Below are 17,928 nucleotides of genomic sequence, written 5' to 3' on the forward strand. Positions count from 1 at the left end.
TTGTTTCCCATATGGCTACCTTCATTTTGATTGGACACTTCATATTACTAAGCAATAAAGACTAGAATAGAAGGAAGAGGAGAGGAAGAAGCTGCAGGAGAGACTTGGCTGGTTCACATGTCCACATAAGCACACTGACAACCCCTTATCTACACACATGGACACTGGCCAGCCCACATGGTTGGTTTTTGTTTATCCTTTTCTTGGCCAAGGTCAGCCCCTCTTCCTCCTACCATAGTTTGTCTGTCTCTCTTCTCCAGACACAAACTGTGACTCTGAATTGCCCCAGAGCAAGGCCTGTCTGTGTTGTTCATCACTCTACCTGGCACTGGGGATCAGTCTGGCTGTGATGCTCCATTCTAATGGTTTCTAGGTCGGTTTGTCTGATCTGTATGATCACAGGGATGTCCCTTTCTCCCATCACAATTTCAGCATCCTCTCAGTTACCTCTGTAACACAGGATGATCTCATACTATCCTGTTGCCCTCGCAGTAAGGATGACTGTAGCTAGAAGCTCAGGAGGTGTGACCATGATGCCTAACAGACGTGAGAAGCACATCGCTCGGCTTGTTTGTGTGAAGGGTTGAACCCGAGACTGCATGCCAGGCGAGAGCTCCGCTACGGAGCTGTGTCCTCAGTCTCTGGAGCCTTCTCTAGAGCTGGGTAGAAGTGGTACTGCTGCCCCCCCCGGGAGTGCTCACCAGACAGCTTTCTCTTATCACTTATCCATGCACACTCAGACCCACTTGAGTCTTCTGGAATTTTAGAGCAATGTTATTTCCTCTGGCGACAGTGATGCCCTGTTCCCAACTACCACTCAGCCACAGCCTGACTAACAGAGATTAATTCCATCCTGGGGACGCATAAGTCATGTAGATAGATAATTCATGCTTTACCCTTTCCCATCCCTGGAGAAGCATACTTCACTTTTTGTTTATGGGTTGTACATTTTTACCAATGAAAACCTTTCAAATCAAATATCCACAATGTACATCTATTTACTTATAATTTATATCCATGTATTAGCATAATACTTTACCTGTATTTTGATACAATATAATAAAAGAGAGATGTAAAAGGGACATAAACATGACTAAAAATAGAATTTTTGTACCTTTTTCTCCTACCCCAGTGATAAATCTGATATCTGATAAATAGCCCACTGGCTGATGGGAGGACAGCTTGCTTCTAGAAGGTTAGATGGAAGCAAGATTATCCAGTGTTAGGTCACTAGGTGTCTCTGGTCCCAATTCAACATGTTGGATCATTCCCTCTGATAAATCTTGTCCAAGTAATAATAGCTTTGGTTTTAAAGACAGTGACAATTCTGTGATTGATGATTTAAAAGGCTTTATTTCTGACGGCACCAACTTTGGTGATCATGCTAAACACTCTACTTTCCCTAAGAAGAAGAGACTGCTGCTTGCACTGAAGTGTGAGGGGATGGCTTGTGGCTGCGGTGTGGGAGGCGGAGTCACACAGTGCCACCCCACAGACCAGCCATCCCCAGCACAGCCGCCTGCCGGAAGCTAAGCCTTGTGATAGTAACACGTACTGCAGTGGCATTCTGTGTGGTTCTCCACTCGAGCATATCCCAAGACTGTGGTCTGAAAGGGAGAGAAACAGGGATGTAGGGAGACAGACAGAATGGCAAAGTATTAAATAAGGCAGTAGCCGGAATGATTTCATCACTGTTTGGTATGTTTACATTCTCACTCTCCAGGGATATAGTCATTCTAACAGTTAAATTCACATCACAAAATAAGCTACGCTCCTTCAACCTGCTTTTGTTTAGCTCTGTCCTCTCTCTCTTTTTCTCTCTCCATTTTTAAGAATCTTTATTTCAGCATTTCTTAGGCAGACACTCAGCCATTGATCTATATCTCCATCCCTAAAAAATACCTACTTACTTGTTATTCCCCGCCACCCCCTCCCCACATTTTTTAAGAGTCAAACCTGAGAGATTCACACATCTCGCATATGTCCTCCAGGTCGCTGGGTTTTGGTATTTTGGTTTGTTTATTCATTTCTACTCTTGCTGGCGATGTTTTGTGACATCATCATATGATGCTAACCTAGCTAACCTAGAATTCATTGTGAAGACCAAGTGGGCCTTTTCTCTCCCGCTTATACGGTATATGTGTGTTGCGGGGTGCTATGGGGACAATTTAGAGGAGTCTGATCTCTCCTCCCTTCATCTGTGTCCTGGGCACGCGACTCAGACACATTGTTCTTGTCTACAAATGCTTTTACACATTGATCCATCTCACCAGTTCTGGCCAGGTAGGCTTAGAACCCTTAGAGTCTTCTCACCCCTAGTTCCTGAAGGATGAGATCACAGGAACGCACCACTGCACCCACATGCTTTGCTATTCTCTTTTTAGAATATATTAATCGCACGTACATACGGAGTATAGTTTGGTAATATGATGCTGATACACAAACTATGATGATCAAACCAGGGAGGTGGTGTTTTCATTCCTCTCGCCTACTGTACCGTTTCTCTGTGCTAGCCAACTTTAGGAGCCTTCTCTTCTAATTCTCTACATAATAAACTGTGGTAAGCTGTCAACACCTAGCTGTTTTGTAAAAGCCGAGAACTTGCTTTGCCTGGTATGTTTTGTTATCGCTGTCTAACCTTCCACCATGCACCTCCCGTTGGTTATTTTTTTAGACTGAGGCCACTACTGTTCTCTCTACGTCTGTGCCGTCAACACTTTCCGTTTAGCTTATTCTTCTAATTAAAGAGGAAAGATGTGATGTTGCCCGTACAAGGGAGCAATAAATACCGGTCGCCGGACAACGTAGACATTAAGCCCTGTGAGTACAAACTGTCTCCTGATGGGCTGTTAGGAAGCGCTCACCTTAGTAAATGATTTGGCCACACAGCATGTGGCCTCCGAGGTGATATTCTTTGGAACCAGCATTGTCTTCTTGGACCTCGCTGGAGTAGGGTATGCCCTGGAGAAGCAGCAGCCCATGCACTGATAGACTGGGTTACCCATCCTGGAGAAGTATTTATTTTCCTTCAGTTTACATTCTGGGCAACCTAGCCAGCAAAAGAGAGAAGGAGGAGATTACCAAGAGAGGCTTCAAAGATAACTCACTCTCTCCCAAGTATGACAGGACAAACACTTTTTGCATTGGCAATAAAAAAGGAAATAAGTATTTTTATCTGCATATTAATCTTCACACATGATATCTTTATAATCAGCATAGCTCCATTCACAGAGAAACCATGTTTGCAAACTTGCATAGGGAGTTTGCCACAGTGGTTTCTCATCCTCCGAGCAGAGACTCTCCCAACGCTAACTGCATGCTTAGAGAGGCTTAGAGAGATCACAGAAGCTTGACAGAAATGCCTCGTTCATTTGGAAGGAAAATGGTTCTGGAGGCAAGTCTGCTATTGTTTTTCCCCATAGGAACTCCAAATGTTGACAGAAAAAAAATTACCAGAATTAGGAAAGCTTGGTGAGGTAAGACAGCCTGATAATATGAAAGACATCTGTGCTTAGAATTTGAGATTCAAATATTACCATTGAGCAAGAGAAAAACCATAACAGATAATAGTTCACCATTCTCGAGCTGGTGGGGTTCTGTCAGGTTCTGTACGAGATGTGGCAGATAATAGAGCAAAACAGATTTAATGCACAAAACTGATTTCTTTTTCCCTCGCTTGTTAACTGATATGAAAATTCATCTGTGAAAGTGATGCTAACATTTTCAGAAGTCTGGAAGAAACAGCTGATCTTTGACTTTTCTCCTCATCAAACTCAGATATGGAACAACAAGGAAGGTACTTCAGATGGACATGTTTAGGATGCTATGAAAATGAATGTGGAATGAAACACTTTCACTGTACATTTTCTGAACCGAATTTAATTTGGGGTTCACAGTCTACAAGTGAACCCAGGAGTGACTATTTATCCCACGTGAAAAGGGATAGAAATTAATTAACGATTATTGATGTGCATCTAGAAATACATGTTTCCCTTTTTATTGCAAGCCTGAGTTTGGTCACATACCCTGAATAATCAAGTCTCCGTCAGGAAGAGAATGAAGAATATGCAGGAACATGGACAACATGACCAGAAAGGCAGCTGCGTATTTTCTGTAGTAATCCATCGTCCTCCTGCAGACCACACGTGAGAGAAAGCACAACAGTCTACTCTTAGCTTACCAGTCATGACAGAAAGCCAGTAGTGTTCGTGTGATTCTTTTTACACTGCTGGTGCTGGCTTTGGGCACGCTAAAGTCACTGCTCTTCTACTGAGCTGTGTCCCTTGCACTAACAGCCAGCATTTAACATTACTGTTCATAACAGCTATTATGTCTCGCCACCTCTGCTTTCAGCTTCCAACATACCCTAAATCCACGCAAAAGAAAACACCACACCGCTTAAGGAAAGAGATAGGACACTGTGTCCCCCTATTCCGACCTACACAATTAGCACCTAACAACCCTCGCCCTCTTCTCCCCCCTCCCCTACTTCAGCCATGAATTCACAGCAATTCTACAGCCTCCCCAGTGCAATTAAAGGAGTAGTTAGGGGTGACAGATATGTAAATTAAAACAAAAATCACCAGAACAGTTATAATGAAAGAAATGTCAAATATTGGACTGGATGCATGAAATTGGATAACACAGACATCGCCAGTGAAAATATAAGAGGGTACAGCTCTGGTAAACAGCCTGGGAGCTTTTCTTGTTGTTCAGATGGGGTTTGCGGGGAAGGCTGTTTACTTGCTTTATTTATTCGTCTAAGTAGCTAAGGTTTCAGGTAACCCAAACTGTCCTGAATGCCCTTTATAACTGAAGATGACCTTGAACTCCTGATTTTTCCACCTCATCTCCCAGGCACTAAAATTACTGCTGTGTGCTAACTCACACAGTTTAACAGCCATTATTCATAGATGTATCAATTCATATTTATATAAACGTATATAATGAGCATATAATAGAAATATATACCTAGAACAGGTAACCACTGTTTGAAGTCCATGATTCTTGAAGTGGAAAGGTCCTAGAAGCATCAATGGGTCCGTGAGGACAATTAGCAATAACACTAAAATGTTCTTTGCATTTTTCAGTGTAGACCCACGATGTGGTAGTGAGACAGGGTGAATAAAGGGCTACATCAAGCCAGGCGGGTCCTACTAGGCCAGACATCGAGGAGATTTAAAAACGATCAAACAATGCCGCTCTTCTCGCCAAACATTTTCTGTCAAGGAAATTGTCACCTGCTTCCTGGTGGCCTGTAACCATAATCCCAGCACTCTGAAGGCTAAGGCCTGGGGATCCTTGCGTTTCTACACCAGCCTGTACTACAGAGGGAGGCTCTGTGTCCCCAGACAGTAAACAAAGAAAAATCAAGAAACCCATTATGTCATCATATGCTAACTTTTCCTTTTCAGGTATTTTTGTTTATTTTTGTTTTGGCACGGGATCTTGCTTTATGGCCTAGGTCTCACTATACAGCCTAAGACATTCACAAATCTTCAGCAATCCCCCTGCCTCCACCTCTCAAGTGCTGGGATTGCAGGCATGTACTGCCATGTCCAGCTTGTTGTTTCTCTTTAAATGAACTCTCTTGAAACCCATGTGTTTAATCATAGTACTCAGGAGGCAGCGGCAGGTAGATCTCTACGAGGCCAGCCTGGTCTACAGAGCAAGTTCCAGGACAGACAGGACTACACAGAAAGATCTTATTTTGAAAAGCAAAAAAATTTTTTATCACATTTTTATTTATTCGTGTGTGTTGAGAAAGGCAAGCCACAGGACTTAAGTGGGGGTCAGAGGACGATTTATCTGAACTGGTTCTCTTCAGCCATGCATGTCCTGTGAATCAGACTCAAGCTGCCAGGCTTGACAGCAGTGTTTTTATCTGCTGAGACACCTTGCCAACCTCTCAAAACTTTCTGAAGCAATTTTAATGCCAAAGGGGAGGAAAGTCTTGAATATTTAGCCCAGGCTGATTTATAAATTGATGCACCCCTGTCTCAGGCCCTCAATGTTGGGGTTATAGGATTGAGTCACCACACCCAACTTCAAATTTTAGTACTACAAACAGATCCCATTATTAAAATTAGGTTGAGAAGCACTGCTATAAGTGACCCAAAGAGATAATTTTAGAATTATAGTTGGTTTCTTTTATGAACTATCATTCTGTGCCTTAATATTTTTGCTCATATATTATGAAAATTCAACTGTTATGTAGTGAGCAACTGTATCAGAATTAATCCAAAGATAAGCATTTATAGCAAGACTATAGAATATGGAAACTTAATGCATATTAAACTTGGTTTATAATAATGTGAAAAGAAGTCTGAAAGTGAAATCATTATTAATTTAGCTTACAATACAGAAACTGTTATCTTCCTCTGGTTTTACTTTTTTTAAGATGTGAGGGTGTTTCGCCTGTGCACAAATGTGCATGCGTGTGTATGTGTGTGTGTGTGTGTGCGCACGCACGCCTGGTGCCAGTGGAGGCCAGTAGAGGGCATCTGATGCCCTGAAACTGGAATTCCAGATGAATGTTTTACATTCATTCATTCATTCATTTCAAGACAGGATCTGACTTTGTAGCTCTGGCTGTCCCGGAACTTACTAGGTAGACCAGGCTAGCCTCAGACTCAGAGATCTACCTACCTCTGCCTCCCTAGTTCTGGATTAAAGGCACATGGAACTACAACCAGTTCTGCTTTTACTTGTAAAAGAGACAATCAAGACAAAAGAGATTATCATGGAAAATACAGGTGTTATTCAAAGGATTTAAAATTTCTCAGACATTCTAGCCATCTTCAGATTATTCTGGAAGGGAAATGTTGTTTCGTGTTGAGCTTTTTTTAAATACCAGAACACTATAAATTATTTAAATTAGTAATTAATAGTATAGTTATTAATATTAATAATATCATAAGTTGATAATTCTTAGGAGATTTTATGCAAGGCATCTTGAGTATATTCATCTCCCTACTTCTGCTCCGAAATCCTCCCAGGCCCACCCACTCCCCTTCATATCATCTTTTTGTTATTCTTTTTTTTTTTGGGGGGGGGGGATTTCGAGACAGGGTTTCTCTGTGGCTTTGGAGCCTGTCCTGGAACTAGCTCTGTAGACCAGGCTGGTCTCGAACTCACAGAGATCCGCCTGCCTCTGCCTCCCGAGTGCTGGGATTAAAGGCGTGCGCCACCATCACCCGGCTCTTTTTGTTATTCTTAAAGAAACTACCTCAAAGCAGACATCCTGGTCCTCTGGCTCTTACAATCTTTCCACTCTATCTTCCATGATGTTCTGTGTCTTAAATGTAGGGGCTGTGCTATAAATGTAATAATTGGTGGCAGGTACCCCAAGATCAACTAATCGCCACATTTTTGACCAGCTGTGGCTTTGTGTAATGATTTCCACCTGATGAAAAAAAGATGGTTCTTTGTTGAAAAGTGGGAACTAGACTTACCTGGCTCTAAGGATACATATTTGCCACTAAGTTAGGAATTATACTAGTTTAAGAAACTGGCAGTCATAAGTCTGCTCTAAGTTCTGTGGCCTCGTTAGTCAGGAGGAGTTGGTGTAGCGTGAATAATAAAAACCCAGAGACAGATACTGGCATTCAACCTGAAAATCAGGAAAGCAAAGCAGCCAGCCACTGGCTCTTACCTCTGCTTCAGACTGAAAATGGGCAACATCCTGTCTCCAAGAATACTGAAGACTCCACACTCCACTGAGTTCCTGTCTCTTCCCCTTATATTCCTCTCTCCACCCAGCCATAGTGCTCCTGACTCCACCTCCCTAGTGCTGGGATTAAAGGTGTGTGAGCCCAAGTGTTGGGATCACCTTTGTGTGAGCTCTGTTTTTCTTTTAGAAAGATTCAGTCTTGCCGGGCGGTGGTGGCGCATGCCTTTAATCCCAGCACTTGGGAGGCAGAGGCAGGCGGATCTCTGTGAGTTCGAGACCAGCCTGGTCTACAAGAGCTAGTTCCAGGACAGGCTCCAAAACCACAGAGAAACCCTGTCTCGAAAAACCAAGAAAAAAAAAGAAGAAAGATTCAGTCTTGTGTAGCCCAGGGTGACTTTGAACTCACAGAGATCCATCTGCCTTTGTCTCCTGAGTCCTGGGATTAAAGGTGTGTGCCATCACTCCCTGGCCTGTATGGCTAACTCGTATGGCTGCTTTGCTCTCTGATCTTCAGGCAAGCTTTATTTATTTAATAAAACACAAATAATATACCACTATAAGTTGGCTAAACTTACAGTGCCTGACATGAGTTATCATCTATTGGGTAGGCCTTAAGTCCAGTCAGGTGACTGTTGATTACACGGAGGATACAAATGTCCCTATTGTCCCTTTCAGACAGAGTATCTTGTCGTACTGATAACTGCTGTGTTTTGTTGCTGCTACAGTTGGATAAGACTATTGATTGCTTTTCTCTGTTGGCAGCTTGCTCGGCCCTTCAGAAACCATGAGAGCCTGTCCTCAGAGAAGAGGCCTCCATGTCAGACCCAAGATGATTTCTCCAAATCCATTTCCTGAAACATGTAGTATCTTCAGCAATAGAATTTTACCTTCTTTTTGTAGCAGGCACTAAGGGAAACAGCAATAGCCTATAAATACCTCTTTGGTGGTGTCTCTTGGACTCCCCTGACCAATAACTCAAGTTTTCTCATGCTGGGTATTTGGGTTTTTGTTAGTCTGCAGTTTGAGGAAGAGCATTGTCACCCCAACTGACATAACGATAGATGATAGATAGATAGATAGATAGATAGATAGATAGATAGATAGATAGATGATAGGTGATAGATAGATGATAGATAGATAGATAGATAGATAGATAGATGATAGATAGATAGATAGATAGATAGACAGACAGACAGACAGATAGATAGATAGATAGATAGATAGATAGATGATAGATAGACAGATAGATAGATAGATGATAGATAGATGATAGATAGATAGATAGATAGATAGATAGATAGATAGATAGATAATAGATAGATAGATAGGTGATAGATAGATGATAGATAGATAGATAGATAGATAGATAGATAGATAGACAGATAGATAGATGCGTGCATACATACATACAGAGATGAATACATAGACATATATAGCCTATATGCAATTTTAACTACCAATAAAATAGTATTTTCTATAGTTTTCCCAAACATCCTCAGTGCACTCACCACTCATCCTTTTCACTTCCATTGTATTGCCCCCGTCTTCTTGCTCCCCGGGTAAGATTCCATCATGCATCTTTCCCATTTCCCTTCATAGCCACCATGTCCTACTGCTCTCTTCTCGAGGGCTCCTGTTCTCCCATGTGTTCTCCCATGGTCCCTTTTTACTTTCCTGTTATTACAATTACTCCTGGTTATATACTAGTATCTAAAAACCCAAAGCTAGCATTGGCAGCTAAGAGAAAACACATGTCATGTGTCTTTCTGAGTCTGTGCTGTCTCACTCTATATAATTATTTTCTAAGTCTATTTACATGAAAATTTCATTTATCTTTACAACGGAATTGGATTCTATGGTGTATATGCTTCATGTTTTCACTATCTATTCATCAGCTGAAGATCATTTAGGTTGTTTCAACTTCTTAACTATTATATAAAGTAGCAATGAAAATAGCTGAGCGCATCATCTATGGAGTAGGATACTGAGTCCTTTGGGCATATACGAAGAAATACTACAGGTTGGGCATAAGTTGGATTTATTTTTAATTTTCTAAGACTTCACTGCACTGATTTCCACGGCAGCTGTGTCAGTTTGCCATCCCACCAAGAGTGAATATTAATTTCCCATTTCCCTACATCCATGCCAGCATTTGTCGTCTTGATCTTAGCCCTTCTGCCTGGGATAAGACAACATTTCAAGTCGGGTGGTGATGGCACAAGCATTTAATGCTAGCACTTGTGGACAGAGACAGATGGATCTCTGTGAGTTCGAAGCCAGCTTGGGCTACAGCGTGGGTTCCAGGACAGCCAGAACTACACAGAGAAACTCTGTCTCAAAAAACAAACAAACAAAAAGGATTCAGAATTGCTTTTAGTTTCTAAAGATGTCTCTTAAATAATTACTTGAGGGTCTGGAGAGATGGCTCAGCAATTTGGAGCATTCTTGCAGAGGATCCAGGTTTGGTTTCCAGCACCTACATTGGGTGACTCTTCTCAGAAATCTCTTCTTCTGGACTTCAAGGGCACCTGCCCATATGTGGTGCACATAAAGACAAGGAGGTGCACATACACATGAAATAAAATACAAATATTTAAAGAATAATTCTTGAGATAGAGCTGGGTTTGGTGGTGCACTCCTATAATAGCAACCCTTGGCGGCAAGGGCAGTAGTGTAAGAGAATATTTGAGGTCAGGCCAACCCTGGCTACATATTGAGACCTTGTCTCAAAGACAAAGGCCAAGACCATAATTTTTTTTTTTTTACTTTGGGGCCAGGAAAATGGCTCCACAGATAAGGGTGTTTGCCACCACGCCTTCCAACTTGAGCTTGATCCATGGAATCTACTTGAAAAGAGAAACCTGACTCCCAGAGATTTTCCTCTACTCCCCATACTTACACTGGATGGTATAATTACACCCTACCCCACACAATAAATATAAATTAAAAATTATTTGCTTTAATTTGCATTTCCCAAATTGCTAACAATTTTGAGCACTTTTTGAGGTTCCACTCTACAGCCCAGCCTAGTCTGGAACTCATCATACAGTCAAGCTAGACTTGAACTCCTGGAATTTTCACTCGGTGGCTGGCTGGGTGGCTGAATGGCTGGCCCGTGACACTCTCCTCTCCTGGTAAAGCCAGCACTTGGGAGATGGAGGAACGATTATCAGGAGTTCAAGGTTATCTTTGGCTGTATAGCCAGTTCTGGGCCAGTCTGAACTTGTATTAACTAATCTGTGTCCAAAAAACAAATTCATCTTTTAATGCAAAATATCTTACTTTTGAATGGAAAGCAAACTTATAGTCCTTTAAAAACAAAACTCCTATTGAAACGTGGCGGCTGTTTGCATGCCCAAGTGACTCTCACTGTGTATCAGACCCGTCCCAAGTCCTATCTGTCAACGGTGAGCAAGAGGAACAAAAGTGCTCTGTTTAAAGTTTCTCGAACAAGCCAGTGCTAACACAAATATAACTGCAATTGTACTTCGGTATCTAAGTAGGGATAGTTCCAAGGGCACCATCCCACACCAAATCCCTATGTGTCTGTGAGTTTGGGGCATCCAACTTGGGCTGTTAGGCTCTGCAGCACATACTTTTAAACCCGCTGAACCATCTCACCAGCCCAAAGCTGGGATTCTCAGTGATGTTCCAGAAAAGAATGTCAATCAAAGTCAGTATGAAGCAAAGATCGTTTGTTAAGAAAGGATCTCGTTTATAGTGAGTGGGCCTTCCCACCTCAGTTAATGAAACCAGGGCAACCATTTGGTGGAATGCCAACAGGCCTGTCTCCATGTGATTCTGGAATCTATCAAGTTGACAACACTGACCATCACAAACCAGTCCTAGGTGTTACTATAGATTTAAACATATGTTGTGTGATGTTTTACTCTTTTAGCTTTTTGGGGGGTGTGCACCACCCAGCTCCCAAATAAATCACACACAGAGAGGCTTATTATTACTTATGAATGCCCAGACGTAGGTTGGCTTGTTTCTAGCCTGCTTCTCTCAATTTAAATTATCTCATCTACCTATTATTGCCTCTGGCCTTTTATCTCTCTAGTCTGTAAATCTTGCTTTCACTTAAGAATTCTCCCCCACTCGCCCCAGTCCTGCCTGCTGGGATGACAGGCACAAGTCACTATGACATGTTACTCTTTTCTCCCCTTCTTGGTTGTTGGGGTGACAGGCACACACCACTGCGACTGACAGGTTACATTTTTCAACCCTCTTGCTTGCTGGGATGACAGGCATATGCCATTGTGACAGATTACGCTTCTCTGTTTTAAACTTAAGAACGAAAGTGTTTATTCCAAATATGTTGGAATATATGTCATTTCACTGAACATGAGAGCTGTTTTATTGATAACCAACTTGGAAATTTAGTGACGTCATCTAAAAACTGATAATAGGATAATATCAGCAACTTGCCCTCTGGTCTCTGAAAGACACTCAAATGAATGCCCTTCAAATGACACGCAGTGGCTCTCGAGAAAATATTTTAGATTTTGACAGGGATTCCAGCATCTCAGCAGGAGACACTTGGTTTCTGGCTTCGGCAAGATAACAACTTATTTAGCCTACGACCACACACTTCACTTTTACAGACTTCCTCCTAACTCCGCCCCAAGCACTGTAAAGAAAATTAATAAATGCCTAATTATCTTCTTACCAATGTCTGTGTGCAGGAAAGTGCTTTGTGTGGTCTCAAATATTCTACTCCTTAATTAAAAATCCCCCAAATCATTTCATCACATTACCTTCCTCTGGACTTCTGGAGGGATGGGTTTCAGGCAGCTGACTGCAGAGCTGAAGAGAGAGATCTCAATTTCGTCTCAAAAGTTCAGTAACTGCAGCTAATAACATCTCCCACTGACTTTTATAGCTGCAGAGCAATACACATTGCATGTTCCCACCTGCACCTAAGCCTAGGGATCAACTGGAAACTCTACCCAATGATTGGATGGTCCTTGGTATAATTACCATGACATCAATTTGATCTTATCATGTTGCAATCCTCAGATCATTTTTGTTTTTAACCATTTTCAGGTAATGGTGACCTCAAGGACAGCTTATGAAAAAAAAGAGCATTTGGTCATTCTCTACGTAATTTTATTGAGATTTGCACAAAACATCCTGAAAGTTGACACTTTTTAAATAAACAAGGCTCTAAGACTAGCACTTTTAATCAGCTAAGTACCTGATATTTTCACAAAGCAGGAGAAAAGCATTTCCAGGGTTACATTACTCCAACAGGAAATGGAAAAATAGAACAGTTGCTTCCATTTTTTAAATTAACAGACACCTGGATTTAATAAGGATATGTGGAAAGGTATGAGATGATCCCAAGAAGGACTGACTGGTACTCAGTATACGTGTCAGGGGGAGGGGAACTCTGGACAGTCCCACATGGCAGCCTAAGAATGATTGAAAATGGAAAAAAACAATAAAAATATTTTATCGGGGGCTGGAGGAAAGCATTTAGTTAAGAACATGCTCTGCTCTTCCAGAGGCCCCAGATTTCATGCCAGGTCAAGAGGCTCACGTGTGACTCCATGTGAGCTGATGTCTGTGACCTGCACAGGCACCTGCACTCATGTATGTGTATCCACAGACATATACATATACATAAATTAAAAAAATAAATAATTTAAATCTAAAATTTTAAATCTTGTGAAAAATTTAAGTGAAGCCATGATTTTTTCTTTTGAAAGATTTATTTATTATGTATATAGTATTCCACCCAAGTGTATGCCTGCATGCCATAAGAGGGCACCAGATCTCATTATAGGTGGTTGTGAGCCCCCATGTAGTTGGCTGGAATTGAACTCGGCACCTCTGGAAAGAGCAGCCAATGCTTTTAACCTCTGAGCCATTCCTCCAGTCCCCAATTTTTTTTCTTTTTAAAAATATTTCATTTTACTTTGTTGAATGGAAGCTCTTCAGAATCTTATAATTTATTTTTCAAATGTATTTTATGCATTAGTGTGTGCCTGCGGGGTGTGTGCGTGTGTGTGTCTCACAAATCCCACTGTGCATGTGCGGAGGTCAGGGAATAACTTTGTGAAGTTGAATTTCTCCTTTCCCTGTATGTGGTTCTGTGAGTTTGGGGCGTCCAACTCGGGCTGCTGGGCTCTGCAGCACATACTTTTAAACCCGCTGAACCATCTCACCAGCCCAAGGCTGGGGTTCTTGGTGATGTTACAGAAAAGAATGTCAATCAAAGTCAGTATGAAGCAAAGATAGTTTGTTAAGAAAGGATCTCACAAAAGAGCAGGACTGAACCAGCAACCTGGGCCTGAGTGAACCTGGGGCAGTGAAGGGACAGTGAATTCCACAGGAGCAGGAGTGGATCCAGACCAGGGACATTTGTGGAGGCAGGATTGAGCCAGTGACCTGGGCCAAAGCAGACCCGAGACAGCAAACTCCACAGGAGCAGGTCCAGGTGCACCCAAGTCTGGGACCTCTGAGGGAGAAGATCAGAGCCAGAGACCTTCAAAGAACCAAACCTAAGCCAGGGACCTCCACAGGAGCAGATCCAGACCAGGGACATTTACAGAAACAGGTCTGAGCCAGCAAACTAGACCACAGCAGGCCTGAGACAGCAAACTCCAAGGGAGCAGAGCAAACCTTGGGAGCACTGAGTGACAGGAAAACAGAGTGACAAACAGGGTAACTAGAACTATGGCACTGGCTGAACCATGAGGAACAACCATCTGAGCCTTGGATCCACTGGCACGTAGAAGATTAATCACCAAAGTTACAGACAGCCCCAACCACACCAATAGAGAAAAAGATGAGTAGACAAGGTAAGAACACACACAACAACACAAAGAGCAACATGACACCAGTAAAATCTAGAGACCCTACAACTGCAAGACTTCAACAACCAAATATAGATGAAGCAGAAGAAAATGACTTAAAAATAACTTCAGAAGAATGTTTGAGACTCTTAAAGAAGAAACGAGAAATTCCCTCAAAGAAATGGAGGAAAAGACAAACAAAAAATTGGAAGACACCAGCAAATCCTTTAAAGAAAACCAAGAAAAAGCAATCAAATATATGAAAGAAACTATTCAAGACTTGAAAACTGAAATAGAGACAATAAAGGAAACACAAGCCAAGGGAATTATAGAAACAGAAATCATGATAAAACAATCAGGAACCACAAACGCAAACATACAGCAGACTACAAGAGATAGAAAAGAGAATCTCAAGTGCTGAAGATACAATAGAGGAAATAGACTAATCAGTCAAAGAAAACATTATACCTAACAAAAACTTAACACAAAATATCCAGGAAATATAAGATATCATGAAAAGACCAAACCTAAGAATAATAGGTATAGAAGAAGGACAAGTTCAACTCAAAAGCACAGAAAATATATTTAACAAAATTATAGAGGAAAACTTTCCCAACCTAAAGAAAGATATGCCTATGAAGATACAAGAAGCATACAGAACACTAAATAGACTGGATCAAAAAAAAGTTCCCTTGCAACATAATAATCAAAACACTAAGCATACAGAATAAAGAAAGGATATTAAGAGCTGCAAAGGAAAAAGGCCAAGTAACATAAAAGGCAGACCTATCAGAGTTACACCTGACTTCTCATTGGAGAAAATGAAAGCCACACAAGGTCGTGGTCAAACATTATGCAGACATTAAGAGATCACAGATGCCAGCCCAGACTACTATAACCAGCAAAACTTTCGATCACCACTGAAGGACAAAACAAGATATTCCATGGCAAAACCAGATTTAACCAGCCCTACACAAAGTACTAAAAGAAAAACTCCAACTCAAGGAAGTTGGCTACATCAACAAAAACACAGACAATTGATGATCTCACAGCAGCAAATCCCGAAGAAGGGAAAAACACGCAAATTAACCAACAACAGAAACTAAATTAACAGGAGATAGCAATCACTGGTCATTAATATCGCTTAATATAAATGGACTCAACTCATCTATAAAAAGACACAGGTTAGCCGGGCAGTGGTGGCGCACGCCTTTAATCCCAGCACTTGGGAGGCAGAGGCAGGCGGATCTCTGTGAGTTCGAGACCAGCCTGGTCTACAAGAGCTAGTTCCAGGACAGGCTCCAAAACCACAGAGAAACCCTGTCTCGAAAAACCAAAAAAAAAAAAAAAAAAAAAAAAAAAAAAAAAAAGGACACAGGCTAACAGAATCCATCCTTCTTCTGCACACAAGAAACACACCTCAACTTCAAAGACAGACATTGCCTCACAGTAAAGGGCTGAGAAAAAAAATTTCAATCAAATGGGCGTACGAAACAAGCTGGTGTAGCTATCCTAATATCTAAAGAATAGATTTAAAACAAAGACCAATCAAAAGAAACAAAAAAGGACATTTCATATTAGTCACAGGAAAAATCCATTAATAGGAAATCTCAATACTGAACATATATGCCCCAAATACAAGGGCACCCTCATATGTAAAAGAAACTTCTAAAGCTTAAATTATACATTAAACCCCACACACTAATAGTGGGAGATTTCAACACTCCACTCTCCTGACTGGACAGGTTAGTCAGACAAAAACAGTGAAATAAGGGAACTAACAGATGTTATGACTCAAATGGACTTAACAGACATCTATAGAATATTCCATCCAAACAGAAAAGAATATACCTTCTTCTCAGCACCTCATGGAACTACCTCAAAAACTGACCACATACTTGGTAATAAAACAAACCTCGACAGTAACAAAATTTGGAATGTATCTTATCAGATCACCATATATCTTATCAGATCACCATGGCTTAAAACTAGAACTCAACAGCAATCCTAATTTCAGAAAGCCCACAAACACATGGAAATTAAACAATGCTCACCTGAATCATCAATGAGTCAAGAAAGAAATAAAGGGAGAAATTAAAGACTTCCTAAAATTCAATGAAAATGACCACACAATACACCCAAATTTGTGGGACACAATGAAAGCAGGGTTAGGAGGAAAGTTCATAGCATTAAATATCAACATAAAGAAGTTGGAAAAAAATCCCAAACTAGTGAATTAACAGAATATTTGAAAACTTTAGAACAAAATGAAGCAAACTCACCTAAGAGAACTAGACGGCAGGAAATAATCAAATTGAGAGCTGAAATCAACAAAATAGGAGCAAAAAAAAAAAAATACAAAGAATGAGACAAAGAGTTGGTTCTTCGAGAAAATCAACAAAATAGACAAACCTTTATCCAAACTAACAAAAAGGCATAGATAAAATATCCAAATTAACAAAATCAGAAATGAAAATTGGGATATAACAACAGGCACAGAGGAAATGCAGAGAATAATTAGGTCATATTTCAAAAACACGTACTCCACAAAATTGGAAAACTTAAAGGAAATGGACAACTTTCTCGATAAATACCACTTTTCAAAATTAAATCAATACCAGATATGCAAATTAAACAGACCTATAACTGCTGAAAAAAGAGAAACAGTCATCAAAAGTCTCTCAACCAAAAAAAGCACAGAACTAGATGGTTTCAGCTCAGAATTCTACAAGAATTTTAAAGAACTAATACCAATACTCCTCAAATTATTCCACAGAATAGAAACAGAAGAAACATTGCCAAACTCTTCTTAAGAGGCTAAAATTACCCTGATACCTAAACCACATAAAAAGATTACTAGGAAAGATAATCACAGACCAATCTCACTCATGAACATTGATACAAAGATTCTAAATAAAATACTGGCAAATAGAATTCAAGAACACATCAGAACCATCATCCACCATGATCAAGTCAGCTTCATTTCAGAGATTCGGGGATGGTGTAACATACAAAGATATGTCAACATAATTCACCATATATACAAGCTGAAAAATAAAAACCACATGATCATCTTATTAGATGCTGAAAAAGCTTTTGACAAAATACAACATCCTTTATGATAAAGGTCTTGGAAAGAGCAGGGATACAAGGAACATACCTAAACATAATGAAGGCAATATACAGCAACCCAACAGCCAACATCAAACTAAATGGGGAGAAACTCCCACTGAAATCAGGACATATCTAAACATAATAAAGGTGCAGGGGCCGAATTAAGAAGGCCCACACCTGGCACTGCCTCGATGGTCAGGAGCCAGAACCTTGATCGTTCAGAGACCTAGGATAGAACCTGACGTGAATGGCCAAAAGAAAAAAATCAATGAGGGGCTGAGAGATGGCTCAGAGGTTAAGAGCACTGCCTGCTCTTCCAAAGGTCCTGAGTTCAATTCC

The 17,928-nt window shown here is 40.9% G+C and overlaps 1 protein-coding gene across 2 annotated transcripts; it reads right to left on the reverse strand.

The window, feature by feature from the left end:
* Positions 1-1,483: 1,483 nt before the first annotated feature.
* Positions 1,484-12,517, reverse strand: Cga (glycoprotein hormones, alpha polypeptide). 2 transcript variants are annotated; one of them, XM_057791150.1, is made up of 4 exons: positions 12,433-12,517; positions 4,026-4,132; positions 2,865-3,049; positions 1,484-1,607 (listed from the first exon to the last, which is right to left on the reverse strand). In XM_057791150.1, the coding sequence occupies exons 2-4, from the start codon at positions 4,123-4,125 to the stop codon at positions 1,530-1,532; spliced, it is 363 nt and encodes a 120-aa protein (XP_057647133.1). In that variant the 5' UTR covers positions 4,126-4,132; positions 12,433-12,517; the 3' UTR covers positions 1,484-1,529. The 2 variants fall into 2 exon arrangements, with proteins under 2 accessions (XP_057647133.1, XP_057647134.1); XM_057791151.1 differs by lacking the exon at positions 12,433-12,517 and having other exon boundaries at positions 4,026-4,158.
* Between the last annotated feature and the right edge of the window lie 5,411 nt (positions 12,518-17,928).

The sequence above is a fragment of the Chionomys nivalis genome, chromosome 16 (assembly GCF_950005125.1).
Source record: "Chionomys nivalis chromosome 16, mChiNiv1.1, whole genome shotgun sequence".
NCBI lineage: Eukaryota > Metazoa > Chordata > Mammalia > Rodentia > Cricetidae > Chionomys > Chionomys nivalis.